The 19268-nt window shown below is 43.4% G+C and overlaps 1 protein-coding gene across 2 annotated transcripts in view; it reads left to right on the forward strand.

Annotated features, from left to right (window-relative positions):
* The window catches only part of LOC308394855 (protein sidekick-1-like), a 292631-nt gene that overhangs the window by 243848 nt on the left and 29515 nt on the right, over positions 1-19268 (forward strand). For both annotated transcript variants that reach the window (XM_080879438.1, XM_080879439.1), the window contains 6 exons: positions 4226-4376; positions 6849-7089; positions 7403-7518; positions 10701-10887; positions 13562-13660; positions 17301-17495. In XM_080879438.1, coding sequence (XP_080735564.1) covers positions 4226-4376; positions 6849-7089; positions 7403-7518; positions 10701-10887; positions 13562-13660; positions 17301-17495 — 989 coding nt within the window. The remainder of the gene's footprint in view (positions 1-4225; positions 4377-6848; positions 7090-7402; positions 7519-10700; positions 10888-13561; positions 13661-17300; positions 17496-19268) is intronic.

Here is a 19268-nt window from a genome sequence, read left to right on the forward strand (position 1 = left end):
GAGTGAGCCAACACACCACAAATTAAGTGAGTGAGCAAACACACCACAAAGTAAGTTAAGTTTCACTTTCGTTCGTTCCCATTCATTCCAATGGGCAAAAACTTGCATTAAAATATTCATATTTAAAAAACTATAGAAGTAATAAACACCAAAAGGCATAGCAACTCATTCCTGATCCAGCCGCACAAAATGATATAACATATATGAAGCTTGTGTCAAAACTGTGGGATGAGTTACGGTCCAAAATTTCAGGCGGAAAAAGAATAATAATAATAATAAATCCGAGCAATAGTAATAAGTGTGCCTTCGCATAGGCACACTTAATAATATAATACATAACTGCTCAGGGATCCTGGGTTGCTCAGACCCATTTGTGCTTTTATACTCTTAACAAAACTGGAATTTGGAATCTATGAAATTAAGATCTGACCCACTCCTGCTGCATACCAGAACCAAAACAAGCAAAAACCACAAAACAGCAAACCGACCCAGTTCACAGTCCCAAAGTCAGACCGCGCATCCCGCAGCGGTGCAAAAAGAAAACGAAAAGACGCCACAAACAGTCACAGGCGGCCCATCAACACAACAAGAGAGTTCAGGGGGCCTACCTCGAGCCCAACGGCGGCGACGTAGCAGCTCCGGCGGACGTCCCCGGGTCCGGCAGCAGCAGCAAAACAGTTCAGGGGGCCTGCCACGGGTCCGGTGGCGGCGGCGCTGCTCCTCCGGCGGCCTGCCACGGGTCCGGTGGCGGCGGAACGGTTCTGGTGGCCTGCCACGGGTCCGGTGGCGGCGGCGCTGCTCCTCCGGCGGCCTGCCACGGGTCCGGTGGCAGCGGAACGGTTCTGGTGGCCCGCCACGGGTCCGATGGCAACGTCGCTGCTCCGGTGAGCAACAGCGAGGCGTGGCACCAGGTCCATGACGCGCCGATCGCTGACGTGGACGCATCGGACGTGGACGGCGAGGAGGCCGCGCCAGACGTGGAGGTCCCTCCGGTCCGCTGACCTCCAGCCGAGCGGGACCCTCCTCGGCCGGCAGCGAGAGCTCCTCCTCCGCTCGCAGCGAGAGCTCCTCCTCCGGCTCGCTGAGCTCCTGCTCGGGCATGCTGAGCTCCACAGCTGGCGGTGCAGGCTCCTCCGGCTCGCTGAGCTCCTGCTCGGGCTCGCTGAGCTCCTCCGGCTCGCTGAGCTCCTCCGGCTCGCTGAGCTCCTGCTGCAGCTGGACGAAGTCTGAGGTTTCCCGAGCTTGCACTACCCCCCGGGCTTTATGCAGGGTGCAAAGGCAGGCGGAAACTCCCTTGAGCTGGCCGAGGTAGGGGTTTCCCTCCAGGATTGCCTCGATGGCGTTTAATCCCACCACTCTTGCCCTTGTGTTGGTGGTGTGAGTTACCCAGTCCATCAGGCGTTGGACGCGTGTGAGGTCGCTCTCTCCGGACAAGGCCGCTGGAGTGGGTAGTGGAATGGAGGCTGCTGCTGGTGGAGAAGATGGCTGAGCGGGTGATGTGGATGGTGAACAGGATGAAACTGTAAGCGGTGAGGTAGATGTCGCGGGGGATGATTCAGCAGGTGACGGCTGGATCACTAGCCGGGCGATTGGCTGAGGTACAGCGACCAGCTGGGCTGCGCTTTGGCTACCGGCTGGGCAGCTGGCTGTGCCGCAGCTACAGGTGGCTGCTGAGCAGGTAACTGAGCCGAAAGCGGACGGGCAGCTGACCGTATAAACATAGCCCCAGAGTAAACAGTTGAGGTGAGTGACGATGAATTGTCCATATGACTCACCACAGCCGGCTGTTGAGATGTCTGTGGATCTAGCTGCGGTGAGGAACGCTGGCGGCGCGAACGTCGTTTCCGTGTCGGCGTCGGGGCCGGCGTCTCAGGCAGTGAATCCACCAGCTGTCCGAGCTGGTGGGCAGCCTGAGGAGGAGAGTGGAGGTGGAGGGTGGAAAGTAGGAAGTCCAGGACCACTGCATTAAGGGAGTCCACCAGCCAGGGGAATTTAAAAAGCATCTCCTGCAGCCGCCTCTCCACGGCGCGACGCAAACCTTCCGCTGGCTTCTCCCACCACACCTCACATAGGTGGTACACTTCGTCCATAACTTCCCTCCTGAGCCTCTCCTCGGAGACCGCTGGGTCCATTAGAGGCGGGATCATTCTGTCACGGTATGGCATGGCACACCGTGGAAGGAGTGGGGAAGGAGGACCCAGGCGCGGTGCTCTATGTACAAACAGTGTTTATTTACAGAGTGAAAACAACGTAACAATAAATCCCCGTGTTCTCCCAGACTCCCGTGTCGTGTCTCCCGTGAATAGTCCGTGTGCTCTCTGCTCCCGTGTCAGCACCCCCCGGTGCTCGCTGCTCTCCGTGCCTTCCACGCTCTTCCTGCGGGAAACAATAGCGCAGCTGTCAGGACACTCAGAAATGGCAGGCATACACTTTCTGACTAAACTTAGACAGGGTGACTAACATGGAGTCTCATGCAATGATCCCACGTCGGTGGGAGCTCCAAGACTCTCTTAAGTAGCTCCCCCGACGAGGCCTGATCAGCAGCAGGTGTGTGGCTTCGGGTGTGGCCAGTCCCCTTGCAGGGCCACACCCTCCAGGCCTGACGCCGCCTATAAACAAGTGCTCAGCCACCCACACACACACATATACACAAGCACAGGGAAGGGGGAGCAACACCAAAATACACAACAATAATAATAATAATAATAATAATAATAATAATAATAATAATATAATACATAACTGCTCAGGGATCCTGGGTTGCTCAGACCCAGGACCCTGACAATAATCTAAATATCTAATCAACCAATCAAATGGCAACAAAACATGACATGTAGAAAGGTCAAGATCACCTGCTGAAGTTCAAACGGAGCATCAGAATGGTGAAGAATGTGATTTAAGTGACTTTGAATGTGCCATGGTTGGGGCAGATGGATTTGTTTGAATAATCAGACACTTTGCGTCAAACAGCAGAATGCCACACTTGAGCCACTCCTGTCAGCTAAAAACAGGAAACTGAAGCTACAACATGCATGATGCTGCTGTGGCACTCAGGTGGTATGATCAGAATTTGGCATAAACAGTGTGAAAGCATGGATACATCCTGCCTTGTGTCATTGGTTCAGGCTGCTGGTCATGGTGTAATGGTGCCCCTCAAACATCACAGCCTACCTGAGGATTGTTGCCAACCTTTATGACCACAATGTACCCATCTATCTAATGTTGTTTTGAGCAGTATAATGAGCCATGTAAACTTGTATCACTGTTCTCAAATGGCCTCCACAGTCACCAGATCTCAATAGAACAGATCACCACCGATGTGCAGCTGACAAATATGCCACAACTGTGTGGTGCTGTCATGTCAATATGGAGCAAAATCTCTGAGGAATGGTTCCAGCAGATCGTTGAATCTATGAAGAGTCAAGGCAGATATGAAGGCAAAAAGGCTCCATGCCAGCACTAGCTGTAGCTAATAAAGTGGCGGAGCGGAGTGGTGGAGAAAAACCACTGAGTCCCAAATAATTGCTTTAGTAATTGTGTGCAAAGCCCAATATTCCTGCAGGTCCAATCACAGTCTGTTCATTCTACTGCTAAGCATGTATGTTTATCCATATCTGTTTTATTTTAAAGGTGCTTCATGAAAATGAACCTCTGTCTTCTATTCCCTGATTTATCTGGGGCTGCTTTTGGAGTGGATGAGATGAGCAGAGGGGCTTGTGATTGGTCATTACCAACTCGTGCCCCTGCTGTTTCTGTATTCTCCTGTTAATAATTGATGCAGCCTCTTTTCCACATTTGGATCAGATTGCACCATCACCTTTGAAAATGAAAACATTTGCCGCTCACACCCAGCTGTGTGATTAGTGAGCCCTAAGAGTCGACAAACAATGACAGTGATGATGTTTAGCAGGTAGAAACTTTACCACGCCACGTCGAGATTTGCTAATTAGTGTTACACTCAGAGGCAAATTGAGGCTGATGGGACTTGAATTGAAAATATTTGAAGAAACGTATTGAACCCGAACACACCCCCACAGCCTGATTGTTATAAATTGCTGTCTCCAAGCCTATTAAGCTCCCCTGATCAATATCATATTATCAGAATTGTCTTATCTGACTCTGAAAAGCATAAAAGACATTAAACTGCTTTCACTGGCTTTATGTGAAATGAGCTCACCTTGTATACAATGACTATTCCTGTAACTTTGCTTTCTGTTCGCACCAGGTTCAGGATGCAGCAGGTGAACATCGTCGGATCCAGTCCCATGAGCGCCCCCTCTAGGCTGATTCAGACCTTACAGGCTGCCCCAGACACACACCCCTCTGACCTGAGCCTTCTGTCTGCTACACAGACCAGCCTGCGATTCAGCTGGAAGGTACTAACACACATACCAGACACACAGTAAACTGTGAAACCTTCCACCCTGATTCTGCCCCTTTACACTCCTTCAGAGAGGGTTAATTGGGACTGCCTTTGTTTCTTTGCGCTGCATCTCGGTGTCTTTGCTCCCACTTTAGTTCTCGTGTGCATATTTATGTGCACGTGCACTCTGCAGCAGCAGGACTGAACAGGTTGAGTGGTTGACAGGCTGTAATCAGTGTCTCTCCTGGTTATCAGTGCTAACACTAATCTGTCACATTTCCCATTCACCATGTGGACTGCTAGCTGTACAAACTGCAATGTAATTTTCTCCTCACTGTCTTTTCTGTTTTTGCTCTTGTTCCTGCTCTTCATCCCTCTCTCTTTTCCCTCCATCTCTCCTTCACTCCCCCTTCCCCCCTTCTATTATAACATAAATGGAGAGCAGAGTATTTTCCATTTAAGAGTTGGAATGAGAAAAAGAGCCTGTCAAATCAGACACAGACACTGAGGTGCTATGGGCTACCTGTGCAGCATGCTAATGGGATTTTACCTGCATGTTAGCGCCCAGCCTCAGCTATGCTAGGTTTTCTGCTGTAATGGAACCGTCACAATGGTTTTAGCTAAGGCTATTATTCTAAGCTGCATATTAAGGGTAATAAAGCTAATGTGACATTCTGTATTATGGCTCCTAAATGCTAAGCTGAGCTAAATCACCAGGGTATTTAAAATGACTGGGTGTCTCACTTCCTTATCTGTTGCACAGCACAGAGCAAACGCTGTGTACAGTGTTGGTTAAAATCTGCTGCAGACTTATATACTGTGAGCAACCTGAACTTTCTGCTGACATGATCTTAGGACAGTGAGTAATGGTTGTGGAAGTAATGCATGATCAAGGGTGGGTCAGGGGCAGAATGAGATGACAGAAAAAGTGTGGACAGGAGACGAAGAGAGGGTCGCAGGAAATGAAAATGGAAGTTAATGGAAGTGAGTAAAAGAAGATGACAGAGGGTGACTAAGATGGAGAAAAGAAGTAGATGGAGAGAAAAGGATCAGGAGATGGGATGTCAAAGGGAAGAAAATGGTAAAAGGTTTTTTGATGTACTTTGACACAATAACAAAAATAACCATATTCTCGAGTGCTACAAAAATGCCTTTTTTTCACTTGTTCATCATATTGTGGAGAGCCGTTTTCTCAGTCAGCTTGTTACCGTAAGTGACGGGCTCCTACATTTCACAACATGCTCACATTTTCGGTTTTTGGCGATTTCACATTTCAAATAGCTTTCTTCAGTTTCTGACTTGTGATTGCTATGTTGGGGCTTATTTGAAATTTGAGTTTGTCAGATTTTATCAGCACAGCACTTAAAAACACACTTTTACCTAGCAATAAATATTTAACTTTGGAAAGAAATACCTCAAGGGAATTCTGAATGGTTAGAATGGTAGATTTGCTTCTGTGCTTGGGATCATTGTCCTGTTGGACGGAGCTGTTGGTGTCACATTTGACTCTAAAATACTTTGGTATACAGAGGAGTTCGTAGTAACTTAGTAACGACAAGGTGCCGTGTGACGTGTTTGTGCTGATGTGTTGTGTTCTCCAAACATGGCGCTCTGCATTATGGCCATACATCTTCACTTTAAAGTTGTCTGTCTAAAGGACATTGTTCCAGAAGTTTTGTGGTTTGTTCACATGCTTTCAATCCTAACCTGTGCTGCTATGTTCATTTTAATTGCCCCTTGGGGGATAAATAAAGTCTTCTGATTCTGATTCTGATTCTGAGTCTTTCTCCTGGAACCCTTCCAACCAAGAGATACCTGTACAGTCTTTTTCTATTTGTACTGTCATGAGATGTAGCCATTGTTTTTTTATTTAGTAGTATGTTATGAACACCTGAATACTCCAGCCCAGCAAACTGCCAAACCACCTCTCTTTATAGAGGTGCTCACACTTGCTGATGATCAAATACAATACTTATTGTCTGAATTCCTATTAAAGCAGTAAGGACGTATGTTTTTTTTCTAGCACTGCAGAGTCCTTTGAAAACTTTCTCACATTTCCTTTTTTGTTGTATCAGCATGTTAACCATTATTTTTTTAGTCTCTATCCCGTCAGTTAATTGCTGCCGAAATTAATTAACTGCCCTCAAGTAGATTGATGCTCACTTCACAAATTGTTGCACAAATTATTGTGATGCTTCTACAGTTCAGGGCTGTGGCATGCTCACCTGCATTTTTTGAGTCAATATGGGAACAAAAAGCAAAATCAGATGAAAAAAATAAATAAAAGATTTGCTTGGGAGAATGTTGTGAAAACAGCTTCCTCCATGTGATGTGAGTCTTATACTGATTTCTTGCATTCGTGTGTACTTCCATGCACAAGTATGGAGGAATGCAACATGACCTTGGCAACATGACAGGAACAATAAATACAAGTATTTCTCTCTAATCTGCGCCTCTCTTCCTCTCACTGTTTGTTTCCTTCCAGCCTCTTTCAGAATCTGAGTACAACAGCAGTCCAGAGACTGTGGGCTACCGTCTGCGGGTGTCCAAGACAGACGGTCAGGGGGAGAACAGGAATGAGGATGTGAAGGGTACTGGGGGCACCAGTGAGGCCACATTAGAAGGTCTAAATCCCTTTACCCAGTACCAGGTTCAGATACAAGCCCTCAACTCTATAGGACCAGGACCGTGGAGTCAAACTGTCGCAGCACAGACCACAGAATCTGGTATGAACATAGACCTCATTGATCCATCTTTCATCTTTGCAAGTGTCCAGCAGAGATCTCTGTAAGATATTGTATTTGCTGGGTATAAGAAGGCAGATGGATGAGGAATAAAGTGCTCCCATTACCTCCCCATGTCTCCTCTCATCCTGCCACCTCTCTGTGCCCTCTACACTCTCCCTCTGTTTCAGCGAGATTAAGATTGATGGAGAGAGGGAGGAGGAGATGATTGAGATAAAATCGAAGATTGGTTCAGAGAGTGAAGTAGCACTGAGCGGTGTGTGTGTGTGTGTGTGTTTCTCTGTGTGCTCGCTAGTTCCATCTGGATCTCCAGTGAATGTGACTGCCGAGGCAGTGAGTTCCAGCAAGATCCTGCTCATGTGGTCTGCTCTCCCTCAGTCACAGAAGAATGGAGTCATTCTGGGATATAAGGTGAATAAAACCTGCAAGTCGTATCCTGGCATCCCTCCTTGACCTCTTTAGTCCATTATCACTTCCTGCAGCCATCACACACACACACACACACACACACACACACACACACACACACACACACACACACACACACACATATATATATATATATATATATATATATATATATATATATATACATATACATATATATATATATATATATATATATAAAAAAAACACCCAGCACGCCCCTGCGGGCGGTTTATCCTTCAAGCTCGGGTCCTCTACCAGAGGCCTGGGAGCTTGAGGGTCCTGCGCAGTATCTTAGCTGTTCCCAGGACTGCGCTCTTCTGGACAGAGATCTCCGATGTTGTTCCCGGGATCTGCTGGAGCCACTCGCCTATCTTGGGAGTCACCGCACCTAGTGCTCCGATTACCACGGGGACCACCGTTACCTTCACCCTCCACATCCTCTCGAGCTCTTCTCTGAGCCCTTGGTATTTCTCCAGCTTCTCGTGTTCCTTCTTCCTGATATTGCTGTCATTCGGAACCGCTACATCGATCACTACGGCCGTCTTCTTCTGTTTGTCTACCACCACTATGTCCGGTTGGTTAGCCACCACCATTTTGTCCGTCTGTATCTGGAAGTCCCACAGGATCTTAGCTCGGTCATTCTCCACCACCCTTGGGGGCATCTCCCATTTTGACCTCGGGACTTCCAGGTTATACTCCGCACAGATGTTCCTGTACACTATGCCGGCCACTTGGTTATGGCGTTCCATGTATATATATATATATATATATATATATATATATATATATATATATATATATATATATATATAATTATTATATATATATATAATTAATGTAATTGCTCCAGTTTGTTCTTCCTACTTTAATGCTTTTAAAAGCACCCCGCTGCACTAAGTGTGTTTGGGGGCCATTTGCGTGTAATCACACGCACGCATGTGAGAGAGGCTTTAGTGATTAATACGCTTTCATAAAACAGCAGTTTGTGTGATGTTGTAGTAGAAACAATAGCTGGATTATTCATTCACAAAAACGAACAATAATCCACAAAGGCTGCTGGTTTTGCAATTACTTTATTTGTAATTTAGTACATAAAATGCAGTGTAGGCAAGAAAATGGGATGTTTGTGTGCATATTCGTAGATTGACTGTGCTTTACAGACTCTGCATGAGTATTCAAGTCCAGCCTTTCCACCCACTAAAGATACATAGCCCGCAGTCTATCCACATCTGCCAAATTAAAGCTTTACCCTTTCTCATATTTCCCCAAAAAAAAGCAGACATGTCTGTCTCATTGTGAGCCCCATCGAAGACATACTTGACATAAGCTGCAGGTTTCAGAGAAAGAGCTGGAAGAACAGTGTTGATAGTGAAGTGCAGGGTGCACTCGTTTTCTCATCACTTTTGGCACTGGCAGTCACACCTGTGTGGGTGCACCTGTTTTTCGGGGTAGGGTTTTTTTGGACTCCAAAGCTCACCCTGGAGTGATGTATTTACTCCACTTGCTTTGGCTTTTAAATAAAAAGGAAAACACACAGCAATTGTCTGCATTTTTAAGTTGCCTCTCAAACATTCATCAAAAGAAAAAATAAAATAAAGAAAAATATTTGTGCTAATATAGAAGCAGCTGTGAGTTCACCTCTTAATCTCCACCCAAACACAAGACAGCAGAACAAAGATTTAAAAGGGGGAGAATTTATCCTCAAACCCATGGACATGGTTGTGTTATAAATACATAAATCTGCAAAGGAAAATAGGCTGTGACTGTCTGATATAAACCGGTGCCATCTATTAAAAAAAGGAAAAACGCTGTGTGGAATCCAGGTCATCCACCATGCCCAAAGCACATCACACTCCACATCTGTGTGTTTTCTTGTGCCCTCCTAAGGATCACACTGAGCTGCATGCCTAGCATGTTAATAGATGGGAAGTGACTGCCAGCAGCAGCTTTTTAACACCTTCCATGTGCTAGTAGATGCTGAATAGTTGCTGCTGCTTCCTGCTGTGCACTCCTTAAGACTATTTCTGTTTTTAGACACTTGGGTTTAAGGTGACATTTTCCTTCAAATGGTTTTAAGTGTGCGGTATTGATGTTCACGCTCATGAATATTAAAAAAAAGAAAAGGCGAAAAACGAAGAACAAAAACAAGAGCGAGCAGCTCCTGACATTTTTTTTTTTTAATCCGAAACTGTAAAAATACAGCGTGCACCGTTTTGTTTTCTTAGTGGCTGGCACTAATGTCATTTTAATTTTAGGAGGTGATGAAGCCTGTTTTTCTGTGCCGTTGTCCTCCGTGGCTGTCAAAAACACATCGCTGAGTCACATCGTCGCTCAGGCTCACGCGCTCCATCGTTGACTTGGCTATGATTAGCACTGGCACTGTATTGTGAGTCAGTTCCACGCACACCACTCTAGTGTTAGAAATACTTGCAAGCACACTAAACCAGCAGCTGAAAAACAAATACACTTTGTATGCCTGTGTGAAAAACAAATATTTTTTTTAGAACCGAGAATAACTTTATGTGTTTTTGACCCAGTTATGTGCTGCAAAGCAGATAATGGATGGAACACTAATATTGTGTCACCTTAATAACTTAGAAAATACAGATTTGGGGTCCTTAAAATAATCTCCAGGATGTTTGCTCAGTGCAAACCAGGTAGTGTAAAAACCTTTTGATCACAAACTATAAAAAGTCAAATATATCAGATGTCCAAATTCACCTAAGTAAAGAATCACCTGCAATAGACTGAGACGTGAACACTGATTAAGCATAATGGTGCTTTGTCCTGCACATTTAAACACTGGAAACAAAGCTTTGCCTCGCTGTGACCCTACACAGAGATGCACATCGGTTGTTGTTTTGTTTGTTTTTTTAATTTGCTTTTTTTATGTTCTGCTGTTTTGTAGCCTTAACTGATTATATTTTGGAATTTATTACTTAATTTCTTTAAACTGTGTTGCATTCTGTGCTGTATATAAAAAAAATAGGATATTATTGTTATTGTTATTCAGATAATTATTGCAGTAGCCTGATGTACATCTAAGATAGGAGTGTTTAGGCTACAGACACTGAACAAAATTGAAACAGACTGCTAGACGTGTTTGTTCATTTCTGTGTATGTTTTTTTTTCTTTTTTATGTGAGATATATTTGTTTTGTGCAGGTTTTATACAGCAAGAAAGACTCAGAAGGTCCCCCCAGTGTTCAGGTGGCAGAAGGAGAGGGGAGTGTGTCGCTGCTCCTCGGGGCCCTCCAAAAATACACAGTGTATGTGCTGCAGGTGCTGGCATACACACGTATGGGTGACGGCCCACCCAGCAACCGCATACTGCTAAGAACCAAAGAAGATGGTAGGACCCAGTTTTCTCTTACCCTGTCTAATCACCAGCTTTTTAATATATGTTTTCATATCTTCTATCTTGTAAGTACTAATTCAAGAGCGATGTGTCCAAGTGGGATTTATCACTTACAGACAATCACAAGTAATCACACGCATATAACTGACACACAGCACAAGCAAGTGCAAATAAGACCCAGATCCATAATGCATCAGGAACAAAAAGGTTCAGTTTAAAGCGAATGTCACTGCAACTTCAAAGGAAGTCCCCATGACCAAGAGCACTGTTTTCTCAGTCCTTTAAAATTGACTTCCTGCATTGTAACCAGTTCTGTCTGCCATATACACAGATAAGAGGAAAAATCTGCCATTATGAAGTCTGTGGTCATACAAATTCATCCATCCATAAACCTTCAAAGAGAGTAGTATACTTTTTCTAGATGCTGATCAGATGCCCGTCCAGTAAAAGTAGCAGAAGTCAAGGGTTTCCACACCTGGAGGGAGAGAGATTTGTACTTGTTAGATGGACCTATCAGTGTGAATTTTATATGATAAGATATGATCTGTAATATTGCCTAAATACATATGTGTTCTGAACACTTCAGTTTCAGCCCTTTTAATAGTTATGACGTTAGGAAGATTAGACGGCAACTCTTTGCAATTTGAAAATACCATAAAGTTGGATTTTTCTGTGTTTAACACAGCTTAAGAGGAGTAGAACAAGACTGAGCAACATCAAAGGCAGACTGCAGCACTGTCCGTAAGAGCACACAAAATGTATTTTTTTTTAACGTTTGACTTTGTACAGCACCATAGTGGAGTAGGAAACAAAAAATCAACATGGAATTTGAAGTTCAGACTTTCACTTTCAACTCAAGGGATTTAACAAAAGTATTGTAACAGTTTAGGAACTGTTTACTGCTGTTTTGTGGAGTGGAGTTAATTCTAATTGTTGAATTTACTTTTGGTAGAAGCTCACTGGAGCTCTCAGTATGAAATCCAAATCAGATGTTGATTGAGTAGAAAAGCGAGGGAAGCCATCATTAGGCTGAAAAAACAAAATAAATCTACCAAATTTAGAATCTGGTAAAATCTTAAAAAGAGATGCTCTGGCCAACTCAGGGACACCAAAGTCTTGAAAGAAAGTGTTGCATGCAGAATTTCAAAAATAGTGTCATTGTCCAAATACTTATTGACCTAGCTGTATGAAGAAGAGCAGTAGTCCTAATACGCATCCCTGTGGCACACCAACTGCATAAAAAAAAGAAGAAGGTGCACCTGCCTCTGTAGCTGTAGTATGTGGATATTTTGGGCTGTTTGAATCTGGCAAAAATCATAATTAAAGCTGTTTTCTTCAATATTTGGTGAATATTCAACATGATTTGTCGCTGACTTTAGAAAAACAAAACAAAGATTTATTAAACTTTGAAAGTTGTTTGTTTATTAAATAAATAAATAAGTTGGTAGGGGGCACAGATTTATGTGTTTGGGGTTATGGCAAGTCTGTGAATTTGCCTTAAACCCCGAGCTATGAATTTACAAGGTCATAAAGTCATCTGTTGCCATCATGTGAGGTGTGTGGGAAGAGAAAGTGGCAAACACAAACGCAGGCCTTCAAGGGATCTACATGGACAGAAAGGAGAAGTGAGCATTATAAAAGAGTTGCTGTGATCGTGAGACAAAGGAGATCATTCTGATTCTTCTGCAGATTCATCTACAGATACTTTTGTTATAACTTTTACCTCCTACATACAGATTGATTGATTACAAAAGGCCCTCTTTGTGTCATCTTTGCTGCAGCTGAACTAAACAGCGAGTAAGGCATTTTAGAGAAGCATGAAAGAACATAATCAATGATTTCATTAATCACCCAGCCGTGGGTATTTTTCTTCATGTGTTCCACGCCTCTGCATCAACCTGGTAACCACGGCAGACTTTTCAGGGTGGCAGTAACCTGGCCTGTTCTTTTCTGAATCATGAAGTACACTTGGGCACTCACACATACGCACAGAAACTCACATCTGCTCACACACACACACACACACACAGACTGAAACCCTCATAGACACACTCGCTCTCCTCTATCAAACGGTGTCACGTTTGAAAAGTTTTTCTCATTTCAGGATGAAACAAGAATGAGGAAGTCAATTCCCGGCGATGTATAATGAACCTACACATACACCTACTGTACCCACAAGCACAAACACACACACACACACACACACACACACACACACACACACACACACACACACACACACACACACACACACACACACACACAGACATACGTTGACATGTATTTGCTGGTGTGGAACATGTGCTTTTATCAGGAACAACGACAGCCCGAGTGAGGCTGAAAGAAATTACATTTTCTGTTTTGTGTCTTTTACAAGTACCTCTTAAAGATGTGTAACAAACTCACTCAATGTATATATTTGTGTGTGTGCGTGTGTCTGTGTGTGTTTTGGCGTGTATATGTGGAGAGCATATGCACGAACATCTGTGTGCTATAATGCTAACATATTACAGTATAAGAGCCAGATGCTGAGATACTCTTTTTCTCATTACCGAACTGAAGCACTTCTTTTGAGCCTCTTTTTCTTGCCGCTGCTGCTTTTCTCTTAAATTGTGTATTAATATCTTTTAATTCTGCTGCCAACTCCTTTCTCTATTTTTCTCTCCAGTCCCAGGACCCCCTGTCAGGATGGTGTTTCCAGAAGTTCGATTGTCATCCGTTAGGGTGGTTTGGCAGCCACCTGCATCCCCCAACGGCATCATATTAGGTATAAAAACAAACGCCCACATATACAAGTGAGCAGATATTTGAAAGCAAAATTTAAATCATAATCCATTTTTCATGCTTGTAGCAAATGATTTTGCAGTTTCAGCCACACACGCACACACACACACACACACACACACACACACACACACACACACACACACACACACACACACACACACACACACACACACACACATCTACTGTGACAAGTACAAACTGTAAAATGGAAAAGATTCCCGCTGTCTCTGTATATGTGTCTGTACCTGAAAAAAGACAGCTGTAGGTGCTTAAGGCACCTTTCCTAATAAATATGACCATCTATATATATTTATAAATAAATGTGCAGATTCATGCATTATCACCGTGCGGTGTGAATCGGAAAAATACTCCAGGAGAGGAGGAGAGGTGAAAGAAATGTGTGAGCTGCTGAGCTGGAAAGAGAGAGAACAGAAGGGGAGAGACAGCAGACAGTAGATGTATAGAGGTGATAGGAGGGACAGGGGTGTGTGTGTGTGTGTGTGTGTGTGTGTGTGTGTGTGTGTGTGTGTGTGTGTGTGTGTGTGTGTGTGTGTGTGTACGCAGTAACTGGGTGAGGAGTGGTATTTGTCCTCTCAGTGGGAGAGCCAGTTGAACAGGACAGTTTGAGTGATGTGTGACTGTATTGTTAGCGGGAGGACATTTAGTGCGACACCACTCTGTAGCAGAAGGATGAGTGGGAGGGCAAATCTCACTCTCTCGATCACACAGGCACACACACAAACATACAGCCCTACTGTGTCCTTGCTGAGCATGTGTTGTGTGTGTTTATGCAGATACAAAGGTCTGTAGAGTACTGGTTTCTTTAGTCCTCATGACTCCCTCATTTCTCCTTGGGTTCTCCACCCATGGGGGACTGACACAGAAGGTGGACAGAGGAGAAACAAGACTACAGAAGGTGCACAATCTAATTTGGCACAGTGCAGTGAGGCATTTTTGTTCTTTCACCCTTCTATGAATATAATACAGCCACACATACACACTGAAGTAATAAAATAGAGGACACATTTTACTCAAATGTGTGCAAATTGTACTGCAAATACTTACATGCTGAGTACTAAAATGCATACTAAAAAGTATTCTCCCATTGGTTTGCATTTCAGTGTGTCTCTTTGTAAAGTTTACAAAGGCACACATTTAAAGATTTCCTCTAAAATGCTCATCATTGCATGCATTGCATCACTACCTGCTGCCCAAATTCAGTCTGAATTTTAAAAATCTCTTATATTAGCTGTGCTGGCTTGTAGATTAGTTAGTGTGAAATGATCCTTTAAACACATAACTCCAAAAGCAAAAGCTTTACCAGCTCTTTATTAGTGTGGCAATTTAATCAGCGATGGATGGATGATTATTTTCTTTGCACGAGAAAGAAAACATTATGAGAATATCACAAATTAGAACAGTAGCAATAAAAATGCAGAAGTTAATTAGTTAAGCAAATCAAGGCATCAATATTCCCTTTAACTTTAATTAATGCATCCATAATTTTGCCATTTAGCACTTCTTTAAGGGTCATGAAACATAATGTAAAGAAGTATAAATGCAGCTCTAAACAACAGATTAACTGAGACGGTCTGCAAAACCCTCATTTTAACTTATTAGGTACTCTCTCTGTTCAGCTTTCAGTCATAGATCCAAGCTAAATAAAATTTTTAAAAAACTAGGAAGCTGAAAATATTATTTTTTCATTTAAGACCCTCAACGGGTCCTAAAGGAAAACAATCTGTATATCTCTACTATGCTTAAAATACTATGGTGTACGAAAGTTTATGAGATGAGAAGTGAGACGCTGACCGTGTTTAAACATGTCTTGATCTTTTGGTCAGTCAGTGAACAACACTGAACCAAAGCGTGAACGTCTACCGTGATGCATTGTGATCCAGTCCCTTAACCCCTGGCTGAGGTGGAACCGGACATCATAGACCACATATCTTACGATAATGTAAACAACTATGTGTTGTGATGTTTCCCCAACAAGGACCATAGAGCATCATAGTCCTTTATAGTCTTTTTATCAAGTGATTTTCTCTTGTAGATGCTAACAATTGTATTTCCTTCTTTTGGTAGCCTTTGCAAAATGAAGCAGATGTGTAATTGGTCAGAGATGGATAAAAAAACTGTTCAGAAGGGCGTTTGATGCTCTGACAGAAATAACATAGGGAACAATAATATCTGAACACTAGTCATCTGGACACTTCCAGCATAGACTTGATAGACACCTTTATCTCTGGTGTCGACTGTTGATCACCCTTTCTAAAATGAGTGTGAAGTCACAAAATAAAAAAAGCCAGTGGAATATACATGACACTGATTCTGGAGTGACGCGAATTCAGAAACAATCTGCACGCAATCACTTCACTCTATTACAGACAAAAGGTCAATCATTCACTTCATACTGATCATTTATTTAATATGCATGTATCCCCTTTAGCATTTCTAAATCAAATTAACCTCTCTCAGCTCTTACTGGTGTCCTTCTGGTGACACTTTCTCCATTTGTGGCTCTGCTCTTCAAAACAGTCTGCTTGTGTTATACCATCGGTGTCTGTCTCTCCAGTCTTTTCAAAACCCTAAAGGCAAAGAAAAAAAAAATTGGTATACATTAGATGCACAGTCTGCTAGTCTGCTCATGCAAACCATAATGAAATATAGTGCATCATACATTTTATATCTTATGGAAAAAAGGACTAAGGGCTTTCTCTAACGTGATGCAATCACTTAATGTAACAGAGATTTAGCCTCCAGTATGTGACAGCAGCAATGGCTTAATGATGGTACAGAACATAATGCTGTGCTATGACCCAATTGTTTCGATGCAGGAGGATTTGTGATCTAGCTGTTATCCAGTAATCTCCCACGTGCAGCATTCACATTAACATTTAATCAGACTATCTGATGAGATTATCACCCGCACAACCAGATTAGGTGCCTTTGAGCAGATTATTATCCTGACAGTCTTACTGTGAACTAATCACATCCACACACTTGTGTGTTTCTAGTGTGTATTTGCTGTACAATACAATCTTCATAATAAGAGCCTTTGTGAGTGGCCAGTGGCCTGTGGAAAGCTTGGACAGGGATCAGTGGTTTGAGCGTGCGTGCATGTGTTGAAGGATGTTAGTGTTATTACATGGCCTACTGCACATAAGACAGAGAAACAGACTGGAGCCGTGTACACCATGGGTCACAGCCAAGGGTACACACAGAGAGGTTATATGTTTATACACTGTGAGAGTAGGGGAACGTGAGCATGTGTGAGTGTGTACTGGAGTTCTGCTCTGAAATCCTGACTTTGTCTTTGGAAAATAGTAAGTATGAAGGAAAGAAGCTGCACATATCAAATCCCAACAGAGTTCAAATGTAGTTTCATGACCTGAAGAAAAACATATTTGTTTGTATGTTTTATTGTGGAAATGAAGCTGCGTGATATGGCTTTGTGCAGCTATGTTTGCAGGGGGGGGGGGGGGGGGGGGGGGGGTTTCGCCTCATATTGTGCTCTCTTTGATTCCTGTGGGCTCTGTGAACACAATCACACGCAAGAATTTCACACAGATTTCAAATAGCTTCCTCCTCCTTCTGTCTTTCCTTCTGCCCCTCACTAGGCTACCAGATCTCCTACCGCCTCGACAGCAGGGACCCTCTGCGCTGGACTACAGTGGAGGTGGGGTCCAATGCTCGGCAGTTCACCGTCACAGGACTTTCCTCTGAGCAGAGCTACGTTTTCCGACTCATTGCTCGCACTGCCGTGGGCTGGGGTGCAGGACAGGAAGCTGTGGTTGTTACCACTGAACGCAGAGGTAAAGGACACTCACGCATATTCAGGATCTGACTGCTCTAATTTTAACCACTCCTGTTTAAAATATAGCAGGAGTCCAACCTGCTGGCTCACATATATCACTTGCAGATGCACAAAAACTGTCCGTCTCCACTGTGGACTTAATGACCTGTGTCTGACACTGCTCCCAGAAATGTAGTTCATGACTTTAAAGCAGACTTCCGACAGGCCTCTTTTAGTCCAAATACTCCGAGATGTCAGAGCAGCTACAGGTGCCATCAGTATCAGTAATGATAGCTGATCTGTCTCCATGACACCTTACAAAACTGCTTCTGCTCGGTAAGAATGGAAGACCTGAGTTTGTGTGAAAAAAAACACGGAGAAACTTAACAACCCATCGAAAATCTGGTCTCTTCTGACCCTCGGTGATTTAACACTTAAACCAGCTGCACCCAGCAGGAAGGCTGGTGCAGCTAGTTTGAAACTTTTATCCAGAGCTGTTGAGGTTGGTCTTAGAATACTCTTTAATGATGGCACCATTCCCCGTGTGTGACAGTTTCAGGGCTTGGCAGACAGGCTCACTGATGGGCTTACTCTTTAATGGAACAGAGTCATCATGAATGCTATTAGCTCCCGAGTGCCTCTGCTTTTCTTTATGCTGAGTCAAAATGACCGCATGAAAAGGACCTACAGGGACACATCTTTTGCTATGTTCGAGCAAACACTATGCGACTGATGGGGTCACCGATGGTGCGGCTTGGAGCTTGAGAACGAAGTCGAAATTACAGTAAGCTGTGAAGATCTCCACTCGGTGTTCTCTGGCACCACGAACAGTGTGATCTGATTCTGAAGAAGAACTAATGGAGCCGTATAACAACTTTGTTAATTTTGCTTCTTTGCAAAATCATTCCTCTGTGAAGTAATATATGGAGAGTTTCGGCAAGAGTAAAGGGGTGTAAGCTTTTCGGTTAAAATAGCTTCTGTCTTGCAGACTCTCCATACATACATCATGCATCTAATTTGGAATTCATAGCACAGCAAAGTAATAATCTCTAATACAGTTCATATTGACCTGTAGTGATGCATAAGGGAATAAAATGTCTTAAATAAACCAGAATAAACAGGGAAAAGTTGTAAGCACGAGCAGCTTGATTAATGTTATTAATTTTAACTGCAATTTTCTAAATGTTTGCTGTGAGAAAGCTCTATTATAGAGGACAACCATAATGATTTTACCAGTATAATTATGTTGTCAGATTTCTTACAGTAATCGTTATGCAGGAGCAGTGTGGAATTTTCATATTTTGTGATCTCTGCAGCATCACTTGCTATTAAAGGTGCAATTCATTGCAGTTCATGTTTGCTCCTCAGAAAGGGAGTTCAGACACAAGAAAAGAAAGCGGAAAGTTTGGCCCTAAGCAGTTTGTGGTTGGACATGGCGAATTCATTGTTACCGGGCACTAAATATTAGCACAAAATAAAAAGCATGACCTTTTCAGGGTGTGTGACATAGAACAAAAAGAAATGACATTTAGAAACTCCCCTGGACTTGTCAGTAAATGTAGGCATTGAAGCCACCAGGTATTAGCCCTCCTGTAGAGGTATAATGAAAATCAAGAGTTCATAACATTACCTCTGGGCCTGACTGTAACTGTTATCACTTAAAAAGGGAAGTGTTACTTTTTCAGAATTGTAGATTATCCGAAGAAATTTGTGGCACTCCGTCTGTTTATACCTTTCTCTGAACACGCCAAAATTAACTGGCTTGTTGAGTGAGACAGGATTATTAGCCTTT

Source organism: Rhamphochromis sp. 'chilingali', assembly GCF_963969265.1.
Source record: "Rhamphochromis sp. 'chilingali' genome assembly, chromosome: 4".
NCBI lineage: Eukaryota > Metazoa > Chordata > Actinopteri > Cichliformes > Cichlidae > Rhamphochromis > Rhamphochromis sp. 'chilingali'.